The sequence below is a fragment of the Lonchura striata genome, chromosome 1 (assembly GCF_046129695.1).
Source record: "Lonchura striata isolate bLonStr1 chromosome 1, bLonStr1.mat, whole genome shotgun sequence".
Lineage (NCBI taxonomy): Eukaryota > Metazoa > Chordata > Aves > Passeriformes > Estrildidae > Lonchura > Lonchura striata.
This window is the reverse complement of record NC_134603.1, coordinates 1708317-1733223: the sequence shown is the minus strand read 5'-3', so window position 1 is coordinate 1733223 and position 24907 is coordinate 1708317. Positions and strand designations below refer to the sequence as shown.

At 51.5% G+C, this 24907-nt stretch overlaps 7 protein-coding genes across 7 annotated transcripts; 4 read left to right on the top strand and 3 right to left on the bottom strand.

Moving 5' to 3' along the window:
- Nucleotides 1–158: 158 nt before the first annotated feature.
- Nucleotides 159–500, bottom strand: LOC110480296 (feather beta keratin). Its single transcript, XM_021548146.3, has one exon. The coding sequence runs from the start codon at nt 498–500 to the stop codon at nt 159–161; it is 342 nt and encodes a 113-aa protein (XP_021403821.2).
- Nucleotides 501–3892: 3392 nt separating this feature from the next.
- LOC144246464 (feather beta keratin-like) lies at nt 3893–4401 on the bottom strand. The gene has a single exon (XM_077783902.1). It carries the CDS (start codon nt 4399–4401, stop codon nt 4063–4065), a length of 339 nt encoding a protein of 112 aa, XP_077640028.1. The 3' UTR covers nt 3893–4062.
- A 2515-nt stretch (nt 4402–6916) lies between these two features.
- LOC144246426 (feather beta keratin-like) lies at nt 6917–7252 on the top strand. The gene has a single exon (XM_077783850.1). The coding sequence runs from the start codon at nt 6917–6919 to the stop codon at nt 7250–7252; it is 336 nt and encodes a 111-aa protein (XP_077639976.1).
- Nucleotides 7253–10815: 3563 nt separating this feature from the next.
- LOC116183182 (feather beta keratin-like) lies at nt 10816–11151 on the top strand. Its single transcript, XM_031503746.2, has one exon. It carries the CDS (start codon nt 10816–10818, stop codon nt 11149–11151), a length of 336 nt encoding a protein of 111 aa, XP_031359606.2.
- Nucleotides 11152–14031: 2880 nt separating this feature from the next.
- Nucleotides 14032–14370, bottom strand: LOC144245858 (feather beta keratin-like). The gene has a single exon (XM_077783764.1). The coding sequence runs from the start codon at nt 14368–14370 to the stop codon at nt 14032–14034; it is 339 nt and encodes a 112-aa protein (XP_077639890.1).
- Nucleotides 14371–16741: 2371 nt separating this feature from the next.
- On the top strand, nt 16742–17141 carry LOC116183273 (feather beta keratin-like). Its single transcript, XM_031504118.2, has one exon. The coding sequence runs from the start codon at nt 16742–16744 to the stop codon at nt 17075–17077; it is 336 nt and encodes a 111-aa protein (XP_031359978.2). The 3' UTR covers nt 17078–17141.
- Nucleotides 17142–19585: 2444 nt separating this feature from the next.
- Nucleotides 19586–21527, top strand: LOC144245932 (feather beta keratin-like). Its single transcript, XM_077781519.1, has 2 exons — nt 19586–19644; nt 21173–21527. The coding sequence occupies exons 1-2, from the start codon at nt 19586–19588 to the stop codon at nt 21525–21527; spliced, it is 414 nt and encodes a 137-aa protein (XP_077637645.1).
- Nucleotides 21528–24907: the final 3380 nt, after the last annotated feature.

Genomic DNA, 24907 nt, shown 5'->3' with positions numbered 1-24907 from the left:
CTGCTGCCTTGCTTGTAGGCTTCAGAGCAGGTGATGCCTTCAGGCATCACAGGAACTGGAATCACCGAGCCCCTTTGAGAGCCGTGGCCCAGAGATGTGTCCTCAATGCCTGAGATAGGTTCCAGAGTGGTTGGTTGGTGTCAGGAGGTTGAGAGCCCTCAGCAGATGTAGCCATATCCCCTCCTGCCATAGCAGCCCAGGCCTCCCAGCCCGTAGCCAAACCCACGGCCGTAGCCAAGGCCGTAGCCAAAGCCACCAAAGCCACGAGAGATGGGCTGTCCCTGGGCACTGAGCTCACTGCCCACGGCAGCCGAGGAGGTGGATCCGACGGCGGTGTTCTGGGGGAAGGAGGTCATGATGGGTCCTGGCAGGGTGACCAGCACAGGGGAAGGGTTGATGATGACGCGGGAATCCTGGCACTGCAGGGCACAGGGCTCGTTGCAGCTGTTGGCCAGCGGGGTGGGTCCGCAGGTGGATCCGCAGAGGGTGTTGCAGGCCATGGGTGTGGAGTGGAGGGTCCTGGAAGAGAGAGAGGTGAGGCAGGGCAGGAGTGTGGGGGTGAATAGGGGCAGTGATGGAGGATGGTGATGGAGTGTGGAGGCTGTTGTGGGGCTGTGGGGAGGTGTGAGGGCTGCTGAGGCTGGGGCTGAGCGTGCTGGAAGAGAGGGGCCAGGGATAGAGGATCAAAAGGGTCAGTGGCATGAGGCTCACCTGGTTGTCAGCAGGAGAAGCTGTCAGGAGAAGTGTGTGAGGGACAGAGGCTCTGGTCCAGCTTTTATGCTGGTCCTGAAGGGGTGTGACAGCCTTGTCCCGTGGCCTTGGGGCATTTTTGAGGCAGCAGCTTTTGCCTCACCCCACCTGGCATGAGGTCATGAGTTGGGGAGTGTTTTCCTTTGTGATGTTCTCCAATTCTGAGTCCTGCTCTTGATGCCGTGTCCATCTGATCTTGGCGGCAATTTTCATGGGTTGGTATTTGGCAGGATTTCATTGTCAGATGTGTCAGGGAGGAATGAATAAACAACCAGAGCCCTGGAGACTTGCAGCATCATCAGTGATGTCACTTTGTGTCCCTTGGGTGCTGTGGTTTCTGGGTGACTTGTGAAGACCGGGACTCTGTTTTGTGCTGCTGGATGTCCATCAGTCATTGTGCTGCACCCAGGAATGCTGATGGAGCTGCTGATGTCCTGGGGAGGTCACTCTGGAAGAGCTTGGAAATCTCCCAGTGCCTGGCAGCTGTTCCTGATGGATGAGAGAGAGCTCTCGGCCTGGTGTCTTGAGTGGCATCATGAGATCTGGTAAACCAGAGGCTGTTCAGGCTGAACCTGTTCCATTTTTATGGTCCAATTGGGTTCCTCAAATTCTAATTTCAACACACGCGTGCATGTAAAGTGTATTCCTTGCTCTCATTCAGAAATCCAAAAACAAACAACAAACGGGGTCCGATCCCTTTGTTCCCAGGCTGGTCTGTGGTGTCGAATCCCTTATTCCGCGTTCAGACCATAAGATTTCATGATGATTTATGTCCTGTGAATGACAATATTGTGTTCCTGTGAGCAAAACCCAGTAATTGCTACTAATGGTCAGCGTGCTCCGCTTTCCCTCTCTGTCATGATGAGGGTGTGCCTTTATGGAATTCCACGATTCCACGTCCTTCTGACCTTGTGGGTGGATTTAGGTGTGAGTTATTGGTATGTGAGGGTTGGTGGCATTTGGGAGGGTTTGCTCTGAAGGTGAGTGTCAGGGAGGGCTGAAGAAGCCACCAAAACCTCGGGGAGGTGCGGTGTCATCGGCAAGGTGACCCTGTGGCACGGGCGTGCCGTGGTTTGTGGGTGTGCTGTGAGAGGAGCCCCATTCCCTCCCAGCCCTGTCCGGCTGCTCTGGGATCTGCAGCTGTGCCGGAGCTGTTGCCCCTTCCCTCTCATTCCATGCCTTCCCACCTTGGTCCCACCTGGCTCAGCCTGGCCCTAGACCTGACCTTTCCTGCTGACGGTGCTCTCTGGGTGTCTTGGTGCCCCTCTTGCCTTTAGGGTTTTGGTATCCAAGGCCTTTGGGGTCTTTACTGGGGCTGAGCACAAAGGGCTGAGGCCACTTGTGATGGTCAGAAAGAGGATTTGGCGTTTGCCCAGGGTTGTGGGAGGTGAGCATTGTCTGACCCTGCACAACCAGGCAAATCTGGGTTGTGCCAGTGGCTTGCGAGTTTTTAGTTGAACCAAGGGGAGAATTGTAAGAATCCTTAAAATCAAAGTTTTAGGCAAGTTACAAAAAGCAGGCCTCAAAGACAGCAGAAATATGATTAAAAACAAGCAGTAAGCATAAGATTTATCAACACAGAAATTATACAAGAAGTAGAAAGGACAAATAGAACAACAGTCAGTGTATTAACACTTGGCTAGAATAACTTCCTGAGTTACAGAAAAGTGTATCTAGTGAGATTTTAGGAAGTTCTAAGCTTAATTATGGATCTCTGTGCATTGTATCTTAAGGTTCACAAGCAGGTATTGTATTTAAAATAAACGAGCATTGTTTTAACCAAAGTAACATGTGCTTATAGCAGTTGGATAAAATTACTGTCAATATGCTTTTGCTTTGTGTGATTGGTCAAAAAGCTTTTAAATTAAATTATAACATTAAGTTTGTTGTCTGCTGCCTGGGATGCGAGCTGCTGGCATCTTCCCATTGTCACAACCGTGAAATGAGACGGATGCTGGAAAATAAACAGCTCGAGACACGTCCCGTTCATGATTTGTACATAGTGCCCCAACTGGCAATCCCCAGGAGTTGGATCCTTTTGGCCAACACTGAAAACCTGAGTGGTCCTGGACATCTGCTGGAGCTCAGCAAGGGCATCTGCCGAGGGCTGTTCCTTGGGAGGAACAAGGAAGTCATCCCAGGTAGGAAGGAATATGTGGGTATCAACTGGAACAATTGCTTTCTTTGCCAAAACCCCTCTGGGGTTGTGGATGAGAAGAAGTGGAGCTGGAGGTGTCCCTGTGCCCTTGTGGGAAAAGGAGCCCCAAGGTTCCAGGAATGATATGGAAAAGTGTTGGGATGAGGCGGTGAGAGGTGACAGTCGGTGTGTGCTCAGCACTGGTGAGGTCCCGTGTGAGGTGTTGTGGGCAGTTCGGGGCTCCCAGTGAGACGAGCCCAGGGACACCCAGACACAAATGGGCCTGAAAGATGATTGCCAGATGGGAAACAGGGAGAGCCAGCACTCCCAGGGGACAAGGATGGACATCAGTGTCCACCAGGGTCCTGGACATCAGAGCGTGCAAATCCCTGATGGTGGCGGATGCTGACGAGGGAGCCCGGCTGTCCTCAGCAGTGCACACGTGCAGGGCAAGACAGCAAGAGGACAAGGGAAAAGAGATGGAATTCCATGGGCTAAGAAGCCAAGAATCTTTCATTGTGAGGATGATCAGAGATTGGAAGAGGTGGTGGAGTCTCGATCCTTGGAGATCCAAATCTGCACTGTCCATGGTTCTGGAAATGTTCTCCTGTTGCTCCTGCCTGAGGAGCGCAGTGGAAGCTCTTGCACTCCAGAGCTCCTGCCCAAGAGGTTGATGTTGTTTCTCTCTTTGCTGGGAGGCTTCAGAGGTCCTGGCCAGGAAGAGAGTTTGTCAAGTGTGCACTGGAGTCACTTCTCCACTTTTGTGCCAAGGGGAACATTGATGTGTCAATGTCTTTGGTGTAGCAGTTTCCAAGGTGTGTGACATGTAATGGAAGGGGTTCCCTCCTGTGTGATCTGTGCCAGAATAGGTTTTTAGTTGTTTTGTATATGTGAGGAGAATTGTTCTGTCATGTTTCTCTACCCTCAATGGCCTGTTCAGTTCTAGAATGTGGTGGGTTACGATGCAAAACCACTGGAATAAAAAAGATCAGGAGATGTCCCAGGTTCGATGCAGGAAAACTTTATTAATGCAAAAGAATGAAAAGTCAGGAGAAAGAAGTGGAAATAATCTGCTGTGAGATGTGAATAGGTCGACCACCAGCTGAGGAGCTTTGCTCGCAGGAGCTGTGGCCAGAGGCCAGAGCTGGTGGTGTCAGGGGTGGTGCTGAGGGTCCTCAGCAGATGTAGCCACCCCTCCTGCCATAGCAGCCCAGGCCTCCCAGCCCGTAGCCAAACCCACGGCCGTAGCCAAGGCCGTAGCCAAAGCCACCAAAGCCACCAGAGATGGGCTGTCCCTGGGCACTGAGCTCACTGCCCACAGCAGCCGAGGAGGTGGATCCGACGGCGGTGTTCTGGGGGAAGGAGGTCATGATGGGTCCTGGCAGGGTGACCAGCACAGGGGAAGGGTTGATGATGACGCGGGAATCCTGGCACTGCAGGGCACAGGGCTCGTTGCAGCTGTTGGCCAGCGGGGTGGGTCCGCAGGTGGATCCGCAGAGGGTGTTGCAGGCCATGGGTGTGGTGTGGAGGGTGCCTGGAAGAGAGAGGGGTGAGGCAGGGCAGGGATGTGAGGGGGAATAGGGGCAGTGATGGAGGAGGGTGATGGAGTGTGGAGGCTGTTGTAGGTCTGTGGGGAGGTTTCAGGGCTGCTGAGGCTGGGGCTGAGCGTGCTGGAAGAGAGGGGCCAGGGATAGAGGATCAAAACTGTCAGTGGCATGAGGCTCACCTGGTTGTCAGCAGGAGCAGGAGAAGACTGCGAAATTTGTGAAGCAGAGCTGTGCTGGGCTGGCTTTTATGCTGGTCCTGGAGGGGTGGGATAGCCTTGTCACTTGGCCTTGGGGCATTTTTAAGGCAGCATCTCTTTCATAGCCCAGTCTGGTGAGTCATGAGGTGGGGAGTGTTTTCTTTCCTGGGACTCTTCCACACCATGTCCTCCACTTGAGGCTGTTTCCATCTGACCTTGGCATCACCTCTTAATGGGGAGAATTAGTGACCATTATCTCATTGGTGACAGCATGTGTCTGGACATGTAAACAATTTAACCAAAGCTTTGCAGAACTGGGAAGCCATCAGTCAAATCATTGCACGGCATGTTGACAATATGTCCCATTTGCCTCCTTGCCTCCTGTCAGAAAGAAATCCCAGCTCTCTCAGCTTCTCGTTTTGAGGATGCTCCAATCCCATCATGGTCTTGGTCTCCCTGCACTTGTCCAGATCCTTGATCCACTGTGGAGTCACAGCAGTGATGGTCAAAAGGATGGACACCGCCCTCAACCCGCTTGCATTTCATTTCTTAATCCTGTCCTGGTAACTGCTGAAGTTTTTTGTAGCAAAGGGTACGTGGCCAAAAGGATGGATAAATCACCGGAGAGGAATTGTTCTCACGTGTCTTGGTCTCCTTATCCCTCACAACATTTCCTTTACAAGAAGAAGAGTCCAGAGCCCAGCACTGTGACCCCACAGTGTGACCTTGCTTGGCCCAGGTGAGGCGACCTTCTACAGATTGACCAACACAAGCCTTTGAGCAGCATGGGAAGCCTCCCCGTATCCCAGGGATTGCTTTCCTATATCCAGCAGGAATTACCAGTGATATGGAAATGCATGGAGAGATGGCAACATGAGAGGGAGACAACGTGATGGAAGTAGCAGCCCTGCAAAAGCAGCATTTTTTCCAAACCCAAGATCAGGCTGACGGTGTGGAGGGCTTAGAAGGTCTGAGGCCCCTCCTCAAAACACAACAGCACGCCACGCCACACGGTGACTTCACTGATGATACTCCACCTCTCCTAAGCCTTGGTCATGCTTTCAGCCCCCTCTGAATCACATCATTAACACCATCTTAACATAAAATATTTTCATTTAATTTTTTCAACGAGGTCAAACAGAAATGGTCTCAGCAGAAGGATATGGAATAGCAAAATTCCAAAATGACGTGCCCCCACCATGACAGAGAAAGAAGAGGACCTTGCTGACCCTCCTCTAGTAATTATTGGCTTCTGCTAACAGAAACAAAAAATTAAGATTACAGGATAAAAGTTGTGAAACATAATGGCCTGAATGCAGAAATTGATATCACAGATCTGCTGCAGCAAGAAACGGATAGGACCAGGTTAGTTCCTCATTATTAGATTTCTGAATGAGGTCTAGAAATACACTTCATGAGACAGCGTATGCTGTTGTATAAATTTGAGAAATCCAGAGAAACCAGAACACTGTAAAAAGTTCATCCTAAACAGAGTCTGGCTTTCCAGATCCTCTCTTGATCCCATTCAAGACTCAAGCCTAGGAGCTCTGTCTCATCCAAGCACTCAGACCTTTAAAAGTCATTGCAGAGTGACCTCCCCAGGACATCAGCAGCTCCCTCAGCATTCCTGGGTGCAGCACAATGACTGATGGACATCCAGCGGCTGAGAAAAAAGTCACAGTCTTCACAAGGCACCGGCAAACCAAAGCAGATGAGTGCCACAAAATGACATCACTGATGACATTGCAACTTTCCTGGGCTCTGGTTGTTTATCCAGCCCTCCCTGACACACATGGAACAATCAAATCCACCCAAACACAACCTCACGAAAACCGCCGCCAAGGTCAGATGGAACCAGCTTCAAGAGCAGGACATGGAATTGCAGAATGAAAGGAATGAAACCACTCCCCACCTCATGACCTCAGGAGAGGCTGGGCCAGGTGAGAGCTTCTGCCTGCAAAATGCCCCAAGGCCACGGGAAAGGCTGTCACACCCATACAGGACCAGCATAAAAACCAGCACAGAGCCTCTGTTCCTCACACACTTCTCCTGACACATTCTGCCAACAACGAGGTGAGCCTCAATCCCCTGACCCTCCTGCTCCTGCACCCCTGGACCCTCTCACCCAGCACACTCAGCCCCAGCCTCAGCAGCCCTCACACCTCCCCACAGCCCCACAGCAGCCTCCACACTCCATCACCATCCTCCATCACTGCCCCTCACACCCAAACACCCGCGCCCTGCCTCATCCCGCATTTCTTCCAGGCACCCTCCACTCCACACCCATGGCCTGCAACACCCTCTGCCAGCCCTGCGGACCCACCCCACTGGCCAACAGCTGCAACGAGCCCTGTGCCCTGCAGTGCCAGGATTCCCGCGTCATCATCAACCCTTCCCCTGTGCTGGTCACCCTGCCAGGACCCATCATGACCTCCTTCCCCCAGAACACCGCCGTCGGATCCACCTCCTCGGCTGCTCTGGGCAGTGAGCTCAGTGCCCAGGGACAGCCCATCTCTGGTGGCTTTGGTGGCTTTGGCTACGGCCTTGGCTACGGCCGTGGGTTTGGCTACGGGCTGGGAGGCCTGGGCTGCTATGGCAGGAGGGGTGGCTACATCTGCTGAGGACCCTCAGCAACACTCCAGACATCACCACCTCTGGGCTCTGGCCAGAACTCCTGCGAGCAAAGCACCTCGGCTGGTGGTCGACCTATTCATGCCTCACAGCAGATTATTTCCACTTCTTTCTCCTGACTTTTCATTCTTTTGCATTAATAAAGTTTTCCTGAATCAAACCTGGGACATCTCCTGATCTTTTTTATTCCAGTGGTTTTGCATCTTCACCCACCAAAATCTAGACCAGAACAGGCCATTGAGGGTAGAGGAACATGACAGAACAATTCTCCTTACATCTACAAAACAACTAAAAACCTATTCTGGCACAGAATGCACAGGAGGGAACCCCTTCCATTACATGTCACACACCTTGGAAACTGCTACACCAAAGACATTGACACATCAATGTTCCCCTTGGCACAAAAGTGGAGAAGTCATTCCAGTGCACACTTGACAAACTCTCTTCCTGGCCAGGACCTGTGAAGCCTCCCAGCAAAGAGAGAAACAACATCAACCTCTTGGGCAGGAGCTCTGGAGTGCAAGAGCTTCCACTGCGCTCCTCAGGCAGGAGCAACAGGAGAACATTTCCAGAACCATGGACAGTGCAGATTTGGATCTCCAAGGATCGAGACTCCACCACCTCTTCCAATCTCTGATCATCCTCACAATGAAAGATTCTTGGCTTCTTAGCCCATGGAATTCCATCTCTTTTCCCTTGTCCTCTTGCTGTCTTGCCCTGCACGTGTGCACTGCTGAGGACAGCCGGGCTCCCTCGTCAGCATCCACCACCATCAGGGATTTGCACGCTCTGATGTCCAGGACCCTGGTGGACACTGATGTCCATCCTTGTCCCCTGGGAGTGCTGGCTCTCCCTGTTTCCCATCTGGCAATCATCTTTCAGGCCCATTTGTGTCTGGGTGTCCCTGGGCTCGTCTCACTGGGAGCCCCGAACTGCCCACAACACCTCACACGGGACCTCACCAGTGCTGAGCACACACCGACTGTCACCTCTCACCGCCTCATCCCAACACTTTTCCATATCATTCCTGGAACCTTGGGGCTCCTTTTCCCACAAGGGCACAGGGACACCTCCAGCTCCACTTCTTCTCATCCACAACCCCAGAGGGGTTTTGGCAAAGAAAGCAATTGTTCCAGTTGATACCCACATATTCCTTCCTACCTGGGATGACTTCCTTGTTCCTCCCAAGGAACAGCCCTCGGCAGATGCCCTTGCTGAGCTCCAGCAGATGTCCAGGACCACTCAGGTTTTCAGTGTTGGCCAAAAGGATCCAACTCCTGGGGATTGCCAGTTGGGGCACTATGTACAAATCATGAACGGGACGGGTCTCGAGCTGTTTATTTTCCAGCATCTGTCTCATTTCACGGTTGTGACAATGGGAAGATGCCAGCAGCTCGCATCCCAGGCAGCAGACAACAAACTTAATGTTATAATTTAATTTAAAAGCTTTTTGACCAATCACACAAAGCAAAAGCATATTGACAGTAATTTTATCCAACCGCTATAAGCACAAGTTACTTTGGTTAAAACAATGCTCGTTTATTTTAAATACAATACCTGCTTGTGAACCTTAAGATACAATGCACAGAGATCCATAATTAAGCTTAGAACTTCCTAAAATCTCACTAGATACACTTTTCTGTAACTCAGGAAGTTATTCTAGCCAAGTGTTAATACACTGACTGTTGTTCTATTTGTCCTTTCTACTTCTTGTATAATTTCTGTGTTGATAAATCTTATGCTTACTGCTTGTCTTTAATCATATTTCTGCTGTCTTTGAGGCCTGCTTTTTGTAACTTGCCTAAAACTTTGATTTTAAGGATTCTTACAGTTCTCCCCCTTGGTTCAACTAAAAACTCGCAAGACGCTGACACAACCCAGATTTGCCTGGTTGTGCAGTGTCAGACAATGCTCACCTCCCACAACCCTGGGCAAACGCCAAATCCTCTTTCTGACCATCACAAGTGGCCTCAGCCCTTTGTGCTCAGCCCCAGTAAAGACCCCAAAGGCCCTGGATACCAAACCCCTAAAGGCAAGAGGGGCACCAAGACACCCAGAGAGCACCGTCAGCAGGAAAGGTCAGGTCTAGGGCCAGGCTGAGCCAGGTGGGACCAAGGTGGGAAGGCATGGAATGAGAGGGAAGGGGCAACAGCTCCGGCACAGCTGCAGATCCCAGAGCAGCCGGACAGGGCTGGGAGGGAATGGGGCTCCTCTCACAGCACACCCACAAACCACGGCACGCCCGTGCCACAGGGTCACCTTGCCGATGACACCGCACCTCCCCGAGGTTTTGGTGGCTTCTTCAGCCCTCCCTGACACTCACCTTCAGAGCAAACCCTCCCAAATGCCACCAACCCTCACATACCAATAACTCACACCTAAATCCACCCACAAGGTCAGAAGGACGTGGAATCGTGGAATTCCTTAAAGGCACACCCTCATCATGACAGAGAGGGAAAGCGGAGCACGCTGACCATCAGTAGCAATTACTGGGTTTTGCTCACAGGAACACAATATTGTCATTCACAGGACATAAATCATTATGAAATCTTATGGCCTGAACGCGGAATAAGGGATTCGACACCACAGAGCAGCCTGGGAACAAAGGGATCGGACCCCGTTTGTTGTTTGTTATTGGATTTCTGAATGAGAGCAAGGAATACACTTTACATGCACGCGTGTGTTGAAACTAGAATTTGAGGAATCCAACTGGACCATAAAAATGGAACAGGTTCAGCCTGAACAGCCTCTGGTTTACCGGATCTTGTGATCCCATTTGAGACACCAGGCCGAGAGCTCTCTCTCATCCATCAGGAACAGCTGCCAGGCACTGGGACCTTTCCAAGCTCTTCCAGAGTGACCTCCCCAGGACATCAGCAGCTCCCTCAGCATTCCTGGGTGCAGCACAATGACTGATGGACATCCAGCTGCACAAAACAGAGTCCCGGTCTTCACAAGTCACCCACAAACCACAGCACCCAAGGGACACAAAGTGACATCACTGATGATGCTGCAAATCTCCAGGGCTCTGGTTGTTTATTCATTCCTCCCTGACATATCTGACAATGAAATCCTGCCAAATACCAACCCATGAAAATTGCCGCCAAGATCAGATGGACACGGCATCAAGAGCAGGACTCAGAATTGGAGAACATCACAAAGGAAAACACTCCCCACCTCATGACCTCATGCCAGGCGGGGTGAGGCAAGAGCTGCTGCCTCAAAAATGCCCCAAGGCCACGGGACAAGGCTGTCACACCCCTTCAGGACCAGCATAAAAGCTGGACCAGAGCCTCTCTCCACCACACAGTTCTCCTGACAGCTTCTCCTGCTGACAACCAGGTGAGCCTCAATCCCCTGACCCTTTTGATCCTCTATCCCTGGCCCCACTCTTCCAGCACACTCAGCCCCAGCCTCAGCAGCCCTCACACCTCCCCACAGCCCCACAGCAGCCTCCACACTCCATCACCCTCCAGCATCACTGCTCCTATTCACCCTCACACCGCTGCCCCGTCTCACCCCTCTCTCTTCCAGGACCCTCCACTCCACACCCATGGCCTGCAACACCCTCTGCCAGCCCTGCGGACCCACCCCGCTGGCCAACAGCTGCAACGAGCCCTGTGCCCTGCAGTGCCAGGATTCCCGCGTCATCATCAACCCTTCCCCTGTGCTGGTCACCCTGCCAGGACCCATCATGACCTCCTTCCCCCAGAACACCGCCGTCGGATCCACCTCCTCGGCTGCCGTGGGCAGTGAGCTCAGTGCCCAGGGACAGCCCATCTCTGGTGGCTTTGGTGGCTTTGGCTACGGCCTTGGCTACGGCCGTGGGTTTGGCTACGGGCTGGGAGGCCTGGGCTGCTATGGCAGGAGGGGTGGCTACATCTGCTGAGGGCCCTCAGCACCACCCCTGACACCAACCACCCCCTCTGGAACCCATCTCAGGCATTGAGGACACACCTCTGGACCAAGGCTCTCAAAGGGGCTCAGCGATGCCTCAGGGAATCATCTGCTCTCAGGCCACAAACCAATTCAGTAGCCAAAGGGACCAGCCCAGGCTGCCTGCAATCATGGCTCATCCGCCCCTTCCTTTCGTCCCTCTCCCTTTCAGCTCTGCCCATTCCCCTCTGCTGCAAACCCCTTCTCCCAGGCTGGAGACCATTGGGAACCTTCACCATCAGGTTGTTTCTACTGCAGAGCAGGAAGGTCTTGCAAACCTACTGCAATCAAAGGACCTCGGCTGATGGTTGCCCTACTTGCCCCTCAGACCAGCTCCCTTCCACTGGCTGCTCATGACCTCTCACTCTTCTTTTGCTTCAATAAAAATTTCTTGCCTTGCAACCTGAGATGTCTCCTACAACTTTTTTCTCACAATGTTGTGCCATCCACACTTGTCACAAATCCACGTCTCCACACACCATTTGTGGAGGGGGCAAATTGCACCAACACCTCTCATGGAAATGGTTCTGCAGTTCCACAACCCTCTGGGACACACTGACACACTTTGTGTCCAGCACAGAGGACAACCTCCCTGGCTGAATCACAGGCCCGGATACCGTAATGCAGCTCAGTCCTTGATTCTGCCACAAGCCCCTCACTGGTGCTGTGTTCATTTTGGCTGGACCCTCATCTCCTCCAGGCCCTCATCTCCTCCAGGCCCATTTACAGATCTGCCCAAGCTGATGAATGTCTTCCTTTATTTTCACGTTCCAGAGTCGAACACACAACTCCAGTCCACCCCAACCAGAGCAGAGGGACAGAATCCCCCTCATCACCTTCTGCCCATGCCATGGACCTGGGCTCAGGACACGGGGAGCTTCTGGTCAGCTCACTCACGTGGTGGGGCACGTCCAGTTCTTCATCCAGAACCTCCTCAAGTCCTTCTCCTCTGGGCTGCTCTCAATCGTCTCATTGTCCAGTCTCCAGCCTGTTTGGCATTGCTCCAAACCACGTGCAGGACCTTGCACTTGGCCTTGTTCAGCTTCATGAGAAGGACGATATCCCACACCCCCAACCCGTTCCAGCCCCTCTGGATGCCATCCCTTCCCTCCAGACAACCAACCGCTCGACTCAGCTTGGACTGGTCCCTGCTTTTGCTGATCATCCCATTAAATCCCAGTTCCCTGATTTCTGACGATACAGAATTATAACAATCCCAACAGGAGTCTCTGTGGGTCACCACTCATCCCTGTTCTCCACACAGGGACGTGGAGCCACGGACCACAACTCTGAGTAAGACCATCCCACCCATTCCTTACCCACCAAATGGTCCAACCATCAACTCCACATCTCTCCAGCTTCGAGACAAGGATGTTGTCTGGCACAGGAACCAAGGACTTGCACAAGTCCAGGTACAGGACACTGGCAGCACTTCCCTCATCCACCCACGTTGGAATGGATCCCAACTCATCAAAGCTGCTGCCAAGGTCAGATGGGCACGGCCTCGAGAGCAGGATATGGAATTGCAGAGCTGTGGGAAGCGAAGCGTTCCCAAACTCGGGACTCACCAGGCTGTGCCAGGCAAGAGCAACCTGAAAAATGCCCCAATGTCGTGGGCAATGTCTGTCCCAAAAATTCAGCCATGGATCATCCTTGAGGCCTTGCTCTGGATATCCCTCAGCAGTCTTGTCTTCCTTGGTCCCAGTAACCCAGAGATTATCAGAGTCCTCCAAAATCATCAGAGCAGAGCAGAGGGGCAGGACCTGCTGCCCTGGATTGGAGCAATCCCAAAGATGCAGGATAAAGGCGGGGTGATGGAGGGATTGAGCCCGAGGAGGAGCACTTGGGGTGCTGCTGGATGAAGTAATGGACATGCCCAGCCATGTGAATGCGCCGAACAGAAACCCCGCTGTGTCCTGGGCTCACCCCCAGAGCGTGGGCACCAGTGATGGGGGGATTCTGCTCCTCTGCTCCACCCCGGTGAGACTGGAGATGTGTGATCGGCTCTGGGACCTGGAAACAAGGGAGACGTGGACCTGCTCAGGCAAAGCTGGACATAGCCCTGGAAGAAGATGACGAGCTGGGGAAACTGATGTCCGTAAAAACTGAACACACCACCCACCAGGGGCTTGGTCCAGAGTCAAGGCTAGACACACATTAATGTGTCCAGGTTTGTGTTCCAATAGCTGCAGGGTTTGTGTGAGAATGCACTGGAAGAGCAAAGTGTGGCCATGAGTAGCGGAACAGCGGAAATAAAACCTGAGAGTGATCTTGGGGCACTTCTTCACCCACCCCAGGGGCCTCTACAACCCGGACTCAGTGCTGAGTGAGACTGGAGGAAGCCTGGGAGAAGAAAGAAGGAGTCATCTCAGGTTGCGATGCAAGAAAACTTTATTGAGGTAGAAGAGTGAAAACTCAGGAGCAGGCAGTGGAAGGGAGCTGCTCTGAGGGGCAAGCAGGGCGACCATCAGCCAAGGCCCCTTCCTTTGGTGACTTTTGGCCAGAGCATCAAGGCCTTCCTGCCTGGCAGTGGGAGCAGCCCAGCAGAGGTGCCCGATGATCTGTGGCTTGCGAGAAAGGATTTCTCCAGAGGGGACTGGACACAATAAAGGGGAGATGCAGAGCAGGGAGTGGGAGAAAAGCAGAAATGGAGATGGGCCATGTTTGCAGGCAGCCTGGGCTGGCCCTTTGGATACTGAATTGATGGAGCCTTGAGAGCAGGAGCTGGAATTGCTGAGCCATTTTGAGAGCCGTGGTCCAGACATGTGTCCTCAATGCCTGAGATGGGTTCCAGGGAGTGGATGGCTGGTGTCAGGGGTGGTGCTGAAAGCACTTAGCAGATGTAGCCATATCCCCTCCTGCCATAGCAGCCCAGGCCTCCCAGCCCGTAGCCAAACCCACGGCCGTAGCCAAGGCCGTAGCCAAAGCCACCAAATCCACCAGAGATGGGCTGTCCCTGGGCACTGAGCTCACTGCCCAGAGCAGCCGAGGAGGTGGATCCGACGGCGGTGTTCTGGGGGAAGGAGGTCATGATGGGTCCTGGCAGGGTGACCAGCACAGGGGAAGGGTTGATGATGACGCGGGAATCCTGGCACTGCAGGGCACAGGGCTCGTTGCAGCTGTTGGCCAGCGGGGTGGGTCCGCAGGGCTGGCAGAGGGTGTTGCAGGCCATGGGTGTGGAGTGGAGAGTGCCTGGAAAAGAGAGGGGTGAGGCAGGGAAGGGATTTCGGGGCTTGAGTGGATGTGATGCTGGAGGGTGATGGAGTGTGGAGGCTGCTGTGGGTCTGTGGGGAGGTGTGAGGGCTGCTGAGGCTGGGGCTGAGCGTGCTGGAAGAGAAAGGCCAAGGGTGCAGGAGCAGGAGGTTCCAGGGATTGAGGCTCACCTGGTTGTTGGCAGGAGCAGGAGGAGAAGGTGTCAGGAGAAGTGTGTGAGGGAGAGAGGCTCTAGGCCGGTTTTTATGCTGGTCTGGAGGGGTGGGACATCCTTGTCCCATGGCCTTGGGGAATTTTGTGGCAGCAGCTCTCGCCTGGCCCAGCCTGGTGACTCATGAGTTGGTGTGTGTTTTCCTTCATGCAATTCTGCAATTCCACGTCCTGCTCTTGAGGCCACGTCCAGCTGACCTTGGAGGCAGCTTTCAATCGGGAGTTGGTATTTGGGTGGATTTGATTGTCCACTGTTTGTCAAGGAAGGCTGAATAAACAACCAGAGCTCTGGAGATTTGCAATTTCATCACTGAGGTCATTTTGTGGCCCTCGTGTGCTGTAGTTTGTGGGTGTCTTGTGGAGACCTGGGCTCTGTTCTGTGCCACTGGATGTCCATCAGTTGTGTTGCACCCAGGAATGCTGAGGGAGCTGCTGATGTCCTGGGGAGGCTCCTCTGCCAAAACCTGGAAGATTCCAGTGCCTGGGAGTGTTTCCTGTGGATGAAAAGGTCTCCTGGCCTTGTGTCTTGAGTGGGATCAAGGGAGAGGATCTGGGAAATGCGAGGCTGCTCAGGCTGAACTTGTTACCGTGTTATGATCCATTTGGATTTCCTAAATTTAAACAACAACCTGACCTGTCATTTAAAATCTACTTCTTGACCTCATTCAGAAATCTAAGAAATAAACAACAAATGGGGCCCATCCCTTTGTTTCCAGGCTGGTCTATGACATCAATTCCTTTATTCCACATTCAAGCCGTAAGGTTCCATAATTTATATCCCTCAAGTCTTAGTATTATGTTCCTCTTAGCAAATAACCATTAATTACTAACGGATGGTCAACAACCTCCTCTTTCCTTCTCTGCCATTACTTGGGCATTTCTTTGTGGAATTCTCAGATTCCACGCCCTCCTCTTGAGGCTGTGCCCATCTCACCGTGGCGGCAGCCTTTAGGTGTGCATTTAGAGATGAAATTTTGGTGTTGTGGGTACAGCAGGAAGACGTGACCAAAGCTTTGGAGAACTGAGGCCACCCTGCGGCGCTGCCTTGCCGCGGCTTGTGGGTGGGTTCTGCAGAGTTTCCACCAGCCTCTCTCAGCCCTGAGAAGGTGGTTTGGACTTGGCAGCTCTTCCAAATATCCAGAGTTTCCCCTTCCACCCCATTCCCTCTCTCCACGCTATTCCCCCAGCTGTCAAAGCCTGACTGGAGATGTCGCCTTTACCATTGGTCGTGCTCTTGGTGTCCCTCATCTCTGTAAGGATTTGATACTCAAGGTTTTTTGGATCTTTACTTTGAACTGAGTGTGGAGGAGCGAGATCACTCCTCTGGGCAATGTCTGATTGTCAGAAAGAGGATCTGGAAGTTGTCCAGGGCTTTTGGAGGTGAGTACTGCACGATCCTCCACAACCCAGGCAAGTCCAGGTGTCCGGTGGGGTGGCCTGAGAAGGATCTGAATAAAGCCCAGAGGGTTGAGGTCTGAGATGTCCTTTCAAACAGGCAGAAGCTGAGAGAGCTGGGAGTTCCTTCAGGCAGGAGGCAGGAAAGCAAACGGGACAAATTCTCAATACGCCATGGAAGGACCTTGGATGACACCCGAGTTCTCCTCAGCTTTGGCTGAATCTTCTACCTGCCCTGACACGCGACATCAAGAACCGCACGCCGCTCTCTAATTCTGGCAGTTAAGAGGTGCCGCCAAGGTCAGATGGACACCGCCCCAAGGGAAGGACCTGAAACTGCAGAAATCCAGGAAGGAAAACATTCCCCACCTCAGGATTCACCAGGCTGGGCCACGCAAGAGCTGCTGCCTCAAAAATGCCCCAAGGCCATGGGACGAGGCTGTCCCACCCCTACAGGACCAGCATAAAAGCCAGCCCAGAGCCTCTGTCCCTCACACACTTCTCCTGACGCCTTCTCCTGCTTCTGCTGACCAGGTGAGCCTCAATCCCCTGACCCTCCTGCTCCTGCACCCTGGTCCCTCTCTGCCAGCACACTCAGACCCAGCCTCAGGAGATCTCACACCTCCCCACAGCCCTACAGCACCCTCCACATTCCATCACCTACCAGCCACTCACGCCTGCCCCGTCTCACCCCTCTCTCTTCCAGGACCCTCCACTCCACACCCATGGCCTGCAACACCCTCTGCCAGCCCTGCGGACCCACCCCGCTGGCCAACAGCTGCAACGAGCCCTGTGCCCTGCAGTGCCAGGATTCCCGCGTCATCATCAACCCTTCCCCTGTGCTGGTCACCCTGCCAGGACCCATCATGACCTCCTTCCCCCAGAACACCGCCGTCGGATCCACCTCCTCGGCTGCCGTGGGCAGTGAGCTCAGTGCCCAGGGACAGCCCATCTCCGGTGGATTTGGTGGATTTGGATTTGGCTTTGGCTACGGCCGTGGGTTTGGCTACGGGCTGGGAGGCCTGGGCTGCTATGGCAGGAGGGGTGGCTACATCTGCTGAGGACCCTCAGCACCACCCCTGACACCACCAGCTCTGGCCTCTGGCCACAGCTCCTGCCAGCAAAGCTCCTTGGCCGATGGTCATCGTGCTTGCCGCTCACTCTGGATCCTTTCCATTTCATTCTCCTGTCTCTTCATTCTCTTGCTTCAATAAAATTTTTCTGCATGAAAGCCTGAGACGCCTCCTCTTTCTTTTTGAATTCCAGTGGTTTCACATCCTCGCCCAGCACAGTGCCAGGGCTCAACAGGACTTTGATAAAAGAAAAAGGGGCACAAGACTTTTCTCTAGGAAATATGTTCGGCAATATTTAACAGATCCCTCACCAGTAACAAACAACACTTGCAAAAGGAAGCAGAGAAAGGGGGGAAATCTTCCAAAATATTTTACCTGCAAAACACCTGCAATGCCAAAGGCTTTGACACATTAATGGTCTCCTGCTCATGGCTCTGGCAAAGTCTCTCTCTGCCAGCACACAAACTCTCTTCCCAGCAGGACCTTCAAGCCCTCTGAACAGTCAGGAAATCTCCCACTTGGGCAGGAATTCTGGAGCCCAACGCTTCATTCCCTCCAGCTCAAGCAGGCCCAGCAAGAGCAGAATTTCCCCAGAACTGCAGACAGTTCATGTTTTCATCTCCCAGCACAATCTCCACCGCCTCTTCCCCTCTGTGACCAACCTCCCACGGGAAAATCCTTGCTTTCTTCTCCACAGAATTCCATCTTTTTTTCCCCCTGTGCTCCTGCCCTCTTGTCCTCCACGTGTCTGCAGAGAACAGCCGGGCTCCCTCGATTTTGTCTTCTGCCATCAGAGATTTGCACACGCTGGTGGCTGGGAGTCCCAGCTCTCTCAGCCTCTCCTCTAGGAAAGATCCTCCTTTGGAGCATTGCTGGCCCTGAAATGATCTGGATTTGTCAGAGTCCAGAGCCCAGGAACCTTGGCAGCAAACGAAAAACACCTCTGGATTCCAGTTTAGCCCGTGGGAATTAAAATGAGGAATTAAAAGCAAAAAGGGTTTGAATGATTTATAAAGGAGATTGACACAGGGTGGAAAAGTAGAATTTTGGGATTTTTTAGAATGAAATTCAGGGGTACAAGATGGAGGAATCTGGGCGTGCCCTAGCTTCTTCTTCCTTCTTCTTGTCCTCCATGTCTCGGTGTGATGGTGACACTTTTCTGTTGGTTTAGGATTAGGGACACCTTGTCCAACGTAGATTTTAGGTATTGGTATGGGAATTGTAAACATGGTACACTTAATTTCGGGTATTTAACGTGGGAGCCACCTGGGGCAGGAAGGAGACTGCCATGGGTTTTGTGCTAGCTGGACCTCGGCAGCTCAGAAAGAAACTATTATAGACAAGGAAAAATAAACAACCTTGAAAACTCGGCTTCACGCATCCCAGACCTCTCCTTCAGCGGCCGGGCTGGGGAAAAAGGACTTTCACACTGTTGGGGTCTTGCCCAGTGACCCCGACATGGACACTCGAGGTCCCTGTGCCCACGGTGGCACAGGGACAGCTCCTGCTCCGTTTCTCCTCAACCACAACCACAAAGGCTTTTTCGGAGAAGAAAACCTGATTTATTAAAAAGTATGACTATTGATCTAGTACCGATATCCGACTGTGACGGGCAAAAACTCTCTAACAGTTTAAAGTTAGAAAGGGTGTGTTTATTGTGTGTGGGATAGCTCCCAAATCCACACCGCAGCTTCCAGGTGATTGCAGAGTCCTTTTATCCATACAAGTATTGAATACCCAAAATACAAATACATATTCATCATTTTGGTACATCTCATTCCTCGCTTCGTATGCTAATCACTCCAAAATCTATTCATCATGCGTAGTTTGTCCCTTGAAATGGGTCAGTGTCCCTTTCATGGGGAGGGGTCCAAAATTGAGGAAGCAAATTAAGTCTTCTTCATTCTGACCTTTCTACCTTTTCAATGCAAATATGACAAATGAACTCTTGGTAGAACTCCCATTCCTTGTCTTCAATTGGTTTCAGAACAGAGGAGGCCACAATTGTCTTATGTTCCTAAAAGCTATTTATCAGTTTCTATATTCTTAATTATAAACCCAGCTAGCTAAACATTGTGCTGACAAGCAATCAATTATTAGTTAACTACTAACTCTTAACTTCATCAAGGCCTACTCATTTATTTTAATTAACTCTAGTAAGGCTTATCTCTAACTAAAATCTTAGCTCCTCTAAAATCTCTAAATTCCTTAAAGTTTACATTTCAAACCATTGTTCCAACTGATGCTCATTTTATCCCACCTGGGATGATTCCACCCCACCAAGAAGCAGGGCTTGGCGCCTGTCCTTGCTGAGCTCCAGCAGATGTCCAGGACCACTCAGGCTTTCGGTTTTGGCCAAAAAGATCCAACTCCTGGGCCACAGCACTGGGGACTTTGGAACACCGACCACAACCCTCTGGACCACAAGTTCAGAGCCTTCTCAGGCCACCACAGTGGTCACTGACACAACTCAGGCTTGCCTGGTTGTTGAGGATCATGCGACGCTCGCCTCCACGAACACGGCGCAACCTCCAAATCCTCATTGCGACCATCAGGTGCTGCCCAGAGAAGTGACCTCAACCCTCAGCCCAAGGCGGGACCCACGATTCCCTGGATATCAAAACTGCAAAATCACGAGGGGCACACGGAAAACCCAAAGAGCGACACAAAGAACAGTTTGCCTGGCTGGGGAAATGCAGGGAAGAAGGGAATGTGATGGAAGGGGCAGCAGCAAATATTTGGAACAGCAGCAAAGCTCAGACCGGCCTGACAAGGCTGAGAGAAGCTGGGGGCAACTCTTTACAACACACCCAAAAGCCACAGCAGACGAGGGCAACGGGATGACCCAAATGATGACACGCCAGCTTTCCAAAGTTTTGGTCACGTCCTCGGCCTGCCCTGACACGAAGCATCAACAGCAGAATTTGGTCGCCCTAATTGGCAATTAAAAGAATTAAAAGCTGCCACCCAAGGTCAGGTGGACATGGCCTCAAGAGAGGGACGTGGAATCGCAGAATTTACAAAGACACCATGAGAGGGGAGGGAAGAGGAGCACGCTGACCATCCGTTAGTAATTATTAGGTTTTGTAGAGGGACACAATACTGACATCTACAGAAAATAAGTTGTGAAACCTTGTGGCGTGAAGGTGGAATGAGAGAATTGAGGTCACAGCCCTGGAAAAAAGGGATTGGGCCCTGGATTGTTGTTTGTTTACTGGATTTCTAAACCAGGTCAAGGAATGAGTTTTAAATGACAGAGAACGCTGTTGTGTAAATTTGAGAAATACAAATGGACCCAAACGTTGGAACAAGCCCAGCCTGACCGTGCTCTCATATTCCAGATCCTCTCTAGATCCCACTCACGACACAAAGCCAAGAGCTCTCTTTCATCCATCAGGAAACACTCCCAGGCACCTGGATCCTGCCAAGCTGTTTCAGAGTGACCTCCCCAGAACATCAGCAGCTCCCTCAGCATTCCTGGGTGACACAATGGCTGATGGACATCCAGCAGCACAGAACAGAGTCCTGGTCTTCACAAGGCACCCACAAACCACAGCAGATGAGCGCCACAAAATGACCTCACTGATGACACCGCAGATCTTCCGAGCTCTGCTTGTTTGCTCAGCCCTCCCAGAAACACGTGGAACAATCACATCCACGCAAATACCAAATTATTAAAGTGGCTGCCACGATGGACACAGCAAGGAGAGCTGGACACGAAACTGCACAATGGTGGGAGGGAAAACAATGACTCGCCAGTAACGACAGAGCTGCTGCCTAAAAAATTACCCCGAGGCCATGGGACAAGGCTGTCCCACTCCTCCAGGACCGGCATAAAAGCCAGCCCAGAGCCTCTGTCCCTCACACACTTCTCCTGACACCTTCTGTTCCTGCTGAGAACAAGGTGAGTCTCAATCCCCTGAACCTCCTGCTCCTGCACCCCTGGCCCCTCTCTTCCAGCACGCTCAGCCCCAGCCTCAGCAGCTCCACAGCCCCACAACAGCCTCCACACTCCCTGGACCTCCTGATGCTTTGCCCCTTGTGCCCCCACACCTCTAACTTACCTCATTCCTTCTCTTCCAGGACCCTCCACACCTCACCCATGGCCTGCAACACCCTCTGCCAGCCCTGCGGACCCACCCCGCTGGCCAACAGCTGCAACGAGCCCTGTGCCCTGCAGTGCCAGGATTCCCGCGTCATCATCAACCCTTCCCCTGTGCTGGTCACCCTGCCAGGACCCATCATGACCTCCTTCCCCCAGAACACCGCCGTCGGATCCACCTCCTCGGCTGCTCTGGGCAGTGAGCTCAGTGCCCAGGGACAGCCCATCTCTGGTGGCTTTGGTGGCTTTGGCTACGGCCTTGGCTACGGCCGCGGGTTTGGCTACGGGCTGGGAGGCCTGGGCTGCTATGGCAGGAGGGGTGGCTACATCTGCTGAGGACCCTCAGCACCAACCCTGACACCAACCAACCACTCTCTGGAACACATCTGCGGCATTGAGGACACACCTCTGGACCAAAGCTCTCCAAGGGGCTCAACTCTTCCACCTCCTGCTCTCAGGCCACCAAGCAATTCAGTAGCCAAAGGACCAGCCCGGGCTGCCTGCTCACATGGCCCATCTCATTTCTGCTCTTCTCCTCTCCCTGCTCCTCATGGACCCTTCAGCTCTGTCCAGTCCCCTCTGGACAAATCCCTTCTCCCAAGCCAGAGACCATCCTGGCTGTTCCCACTGTGGGGCAGGAAGTCCTTGATGCTCTGGCCAGACCTTCTTCAATCAAAGGATCTGTGCTCGTGTTTGTCCTCTTGCACCCCAGACCAACTCCATTTTATCTATTTCTCCTGCTATTTATGGGGGTTTTTTTTGTTTTTTTGGCTTTTTTTGGTTTTTTTGCCTCAATAAAATTTTCCTGCATCACAGCCTCAGATGTCTCCTTTTTCCTTCGTCTCCAAGACCGTCCCGACCTCTCACAGCCTGAATCCGGGTGTCACTTTTCCACCAGCTCCACCTCGGGTTTGGTGTTCACCCCTTTTTTCCATCCTGGCCAAGCCACTCATCCCAGCAGAGATGAACCTCCAAGGTGCCGAGATTTATTCAGGGAAACGTTTCACCCCAAACAACCACTTGGTGTAATTTTTCCTTCCTTGTTGACCAACCTCCTTCCCTAACACCACTCAAGATCCATCAGGAGAAACAGAAAGGAATTCTGGAGGCAGGAGGGGGAAAGGAAGAGGAGGGAAAAGAAGCGCGGGGGAAAAACGCCTCATTCCTTTCCATGGGTTCGACACCGACTTCAACATCCCCAGGCAGAAAAATTATAAAGAATTGCCACAAAAAATCAAGGCTGATCTCCTAAAATCAGTGGCTGGCCTTGTCAAGCTAGGACTTTGCAAGTTCCCACGTGAAATCAATCCCGGTGTGGGCAGTTTGTTAGCACAACAATCTATTCCTGGGTGGAAAAAACAACTTGGGCTTGTGGAAACTTTTTTTTACACCCTTTGATAGAAAAATCAGAACTATCTCTCACAAATAACTTGTCCTGTATGTACCCACTGAGGGGTTTGAGTGACCAATTAATTCAGGGTAACAACTTTTTAATAACCGATAAGTAATTGGTAAGAAATTACTAACCAATTGGAGTCTGTAAAACTGGACAAAAACGAGTTACATTAATAAATTATGGGGGTTTTTCCACCACTGAAGAAAATGGAGTTATCAAAACGAGCCACTTAATTGATAAGAACGATAAGACATTGATAAGACAGCGATAACTCAACCATAACCCCATGATAAAATGCCACTAAGCCTTCCTAAACCTTCGTTATCCAGAGAAATAATTCTAAATTAATTCTGATTTGATGTTCCCTTTTATGTCTGATCCATGTTGATGATCATGGAGGGCCTTCCCAACCACAATCATTTCAGGATATGATTTTAATTAGCAGAGTGGATCTTCCCATCAAACCCTATATTGACGAAATACAATAAAATGTGATTTCTATTCAACCAGCTTTTGTTGGTGCCTTTGAAAATTAAAGTTTAATCAGCCTGAATGATTAATTCCACGACACCTTGGCGTGGAGGTGAGAGTGCTGTTCAGCTTTTCCATGTCCTGTGGAATCACAGCCCCTGATTTTCCACTTCATAATAATGATAATAAACCCTCAAAACCACCTGCAATTGATAAATCCATCGGCAGACCCCAGCAAGCAGATGGGGAAGGAAAAATAACCCCATGAAAATTAAAAAAAACCCCAAAAACCTTCTGTTTTAAGTAAATCCATAAAGCCCCACCAGAATAAATCAGAATAAATGCCAAAACCAAACCAGCAAAGGCCTTCTGGGGGAGAAAGGCTGACAAAAATATAGAACACACCTGGTTAGGAAACTCCACCTAAAGAAATTATTAAGAATTGAGCAATGAGCAGAGAAAAATAGAGGGAGGAAGGGAAAAGGATCAATTTTAACAAAAAAGAGGGGGGAAATGGCAAAAACCCCCTGTGAGAAAGGGGGAAGAACAACAACCCAAAGGCAAAAAGCTCCTTAAAATCTTGATAACGAGAACAAATTCTGAATTTTTCCGAAGCAAATCTGCAGGTGCCTCAGAGCGCTGCACCAGTTCCATGTCAGTATTCACCATCCACAGGGTGCCTGGACCACGGATTTTGGGTGTTGTCACCTCCTGCTCTCCCTGTCCCCACCCTGACGGAAAAGTTTGGGACAATCCAGAGCACCCGGGTCAGGGAATTGTGGAAGGATTTGGGTGGGAAGGGACCTTAAAGATGTTTAATTCCAACATTTGGCCTGGGCAGTGGCACCTTCCACCATCCCAGGTTGCTCCAATCCCGTCCAACCTGGCCATGGATGTTTCCAGGGATGGGGCAGCCACAGATTCCCTGGGAATTCCATCCCAGCCCCTCACCACCCTCACCGGGAGGAATTCATTCCCAATATCCCAAATTCCCTCTGTTCATTTAAATCCATTCCCCTCCTCCCGTCCCTCCAGGCTCTTTCCCAAAGATTCCGCTCAAATCAAACTTGGAAACAAAGGAAGCAGGAAGGAATTCATTCCCAATATCCCAAATTCCCTCTGTTCATTTAAATCCATTCCCCTCCTTCTGTCCCTCCAGGCTCTTTCCAAAGATTTCGCTCAAATCAAACTTGGAAACAAAGGAAGCAGGAAGGAATTCATTCCCAATATCCCAAATTCCCTCTGTTCATCTCAAGCCATTCCCCTCCTCCTGTCCCTCCAGGCTCTTTCCCAAAGATTTTGCTCAAATCAAACTTGGAAACAAAGGAAGCAGGAAGGAATTCATTCCCAATATCCCAAATTCCCTCTGTTCATCTCAAGCCATTCCCCTCCTCCTGTCCCTCCAGGCTCTTTCCCAAAGATTTCGCTCAAATCAAACTTGGAAACAAAGGAAGCAAATCCACCGGCCAGGATCCCACTGTCAGCATCCCGTTATTCCTGGGGGGCTGCACCCGACCCCGGGAAGGGAGCCCCAATCCCTCCACCTTGGAAAAGCCTCTGGAGTGATGGCTCTGCCCAAAGCTGACAGTAAAAGGGTTTTAAAATCACGGGGATTTCGGGTTAAAAGGGAAATTAAGCTTAGCAGGCCCTGAAAAAAATAAATACCCTGGGCACATGCAGGCCTCGTACCTTGCTAGAACCTGTACATGGTAAATGATATAATTGTTAGATGTGATGATTGCTTAGTAATTAAATAGAATTGCTGTTTAATCGTAAGAATAATCACGAGAAACTGTGGTCAGGGGCCTGAGAAAGATCCCGAGAAACTCGTGCTTGAATAAAGTCAATG

Excerpts from the sequence above, each read along its gene's own strand:
- LOC110480296 (XM_021548146.3), bottom strand. The coding sequence starts at position 500 with ATGGCCTGCAACACCCTCTGCGGATCCACCTGCGGACCCACCCCGCTG.
- LOC116183273 (XM_031504118.2), top strand. The coding sequence starts at position 16,742 with ATGGCCTGCAACACCCTCTGCCAGCCCTGCGGACCCACCCCGCTGGCC.
- LOC144245858 (XM_077783764.1), bottom strand. The coding sequence starts at position 14,370 with ATGGCCTGCAACACCCTCTGCCAGCCCTGCGGACCCACCCCGCTGGCC.
- LOC144246426 (XM_077783850.1), top strand. The coding sequence starts at position 6,917 with ATGGCCTGCAACACCCTCTGCCAGCCCTGCGGACCCACCCCACTGGCC.
- LOC144246464 (XM_077783902.1), bottom strand. The coding sequence starts at position 4,401 with ATGGCCTGCAACACCCTCTGCGGATCCACCTGCGGACCCACCCCGCTG.
- LOC116183182 (XM_031503746.2), top strand. The coding sequence starts at position 10,816 with ATGGCCTGCAACACCCTCTGCCAGCCCTGCGGACCCACCCCGCTGGCC.
- LOC144245932 (XM_077781519.1), top strand. The coding sequence starts at position 19,586 with ATGCGACGCTCGCCTCCACGAACACGGCGCAACCTCCAAATCCTCATT. Across the intron at positions 19,645-21,172 it reads ATCCTCATTGCGACCATCAG|GACCCTCCACACCTCACCCA; the intron begins GTGCTGCCCAGA and ends CTTCTCTTCCAG.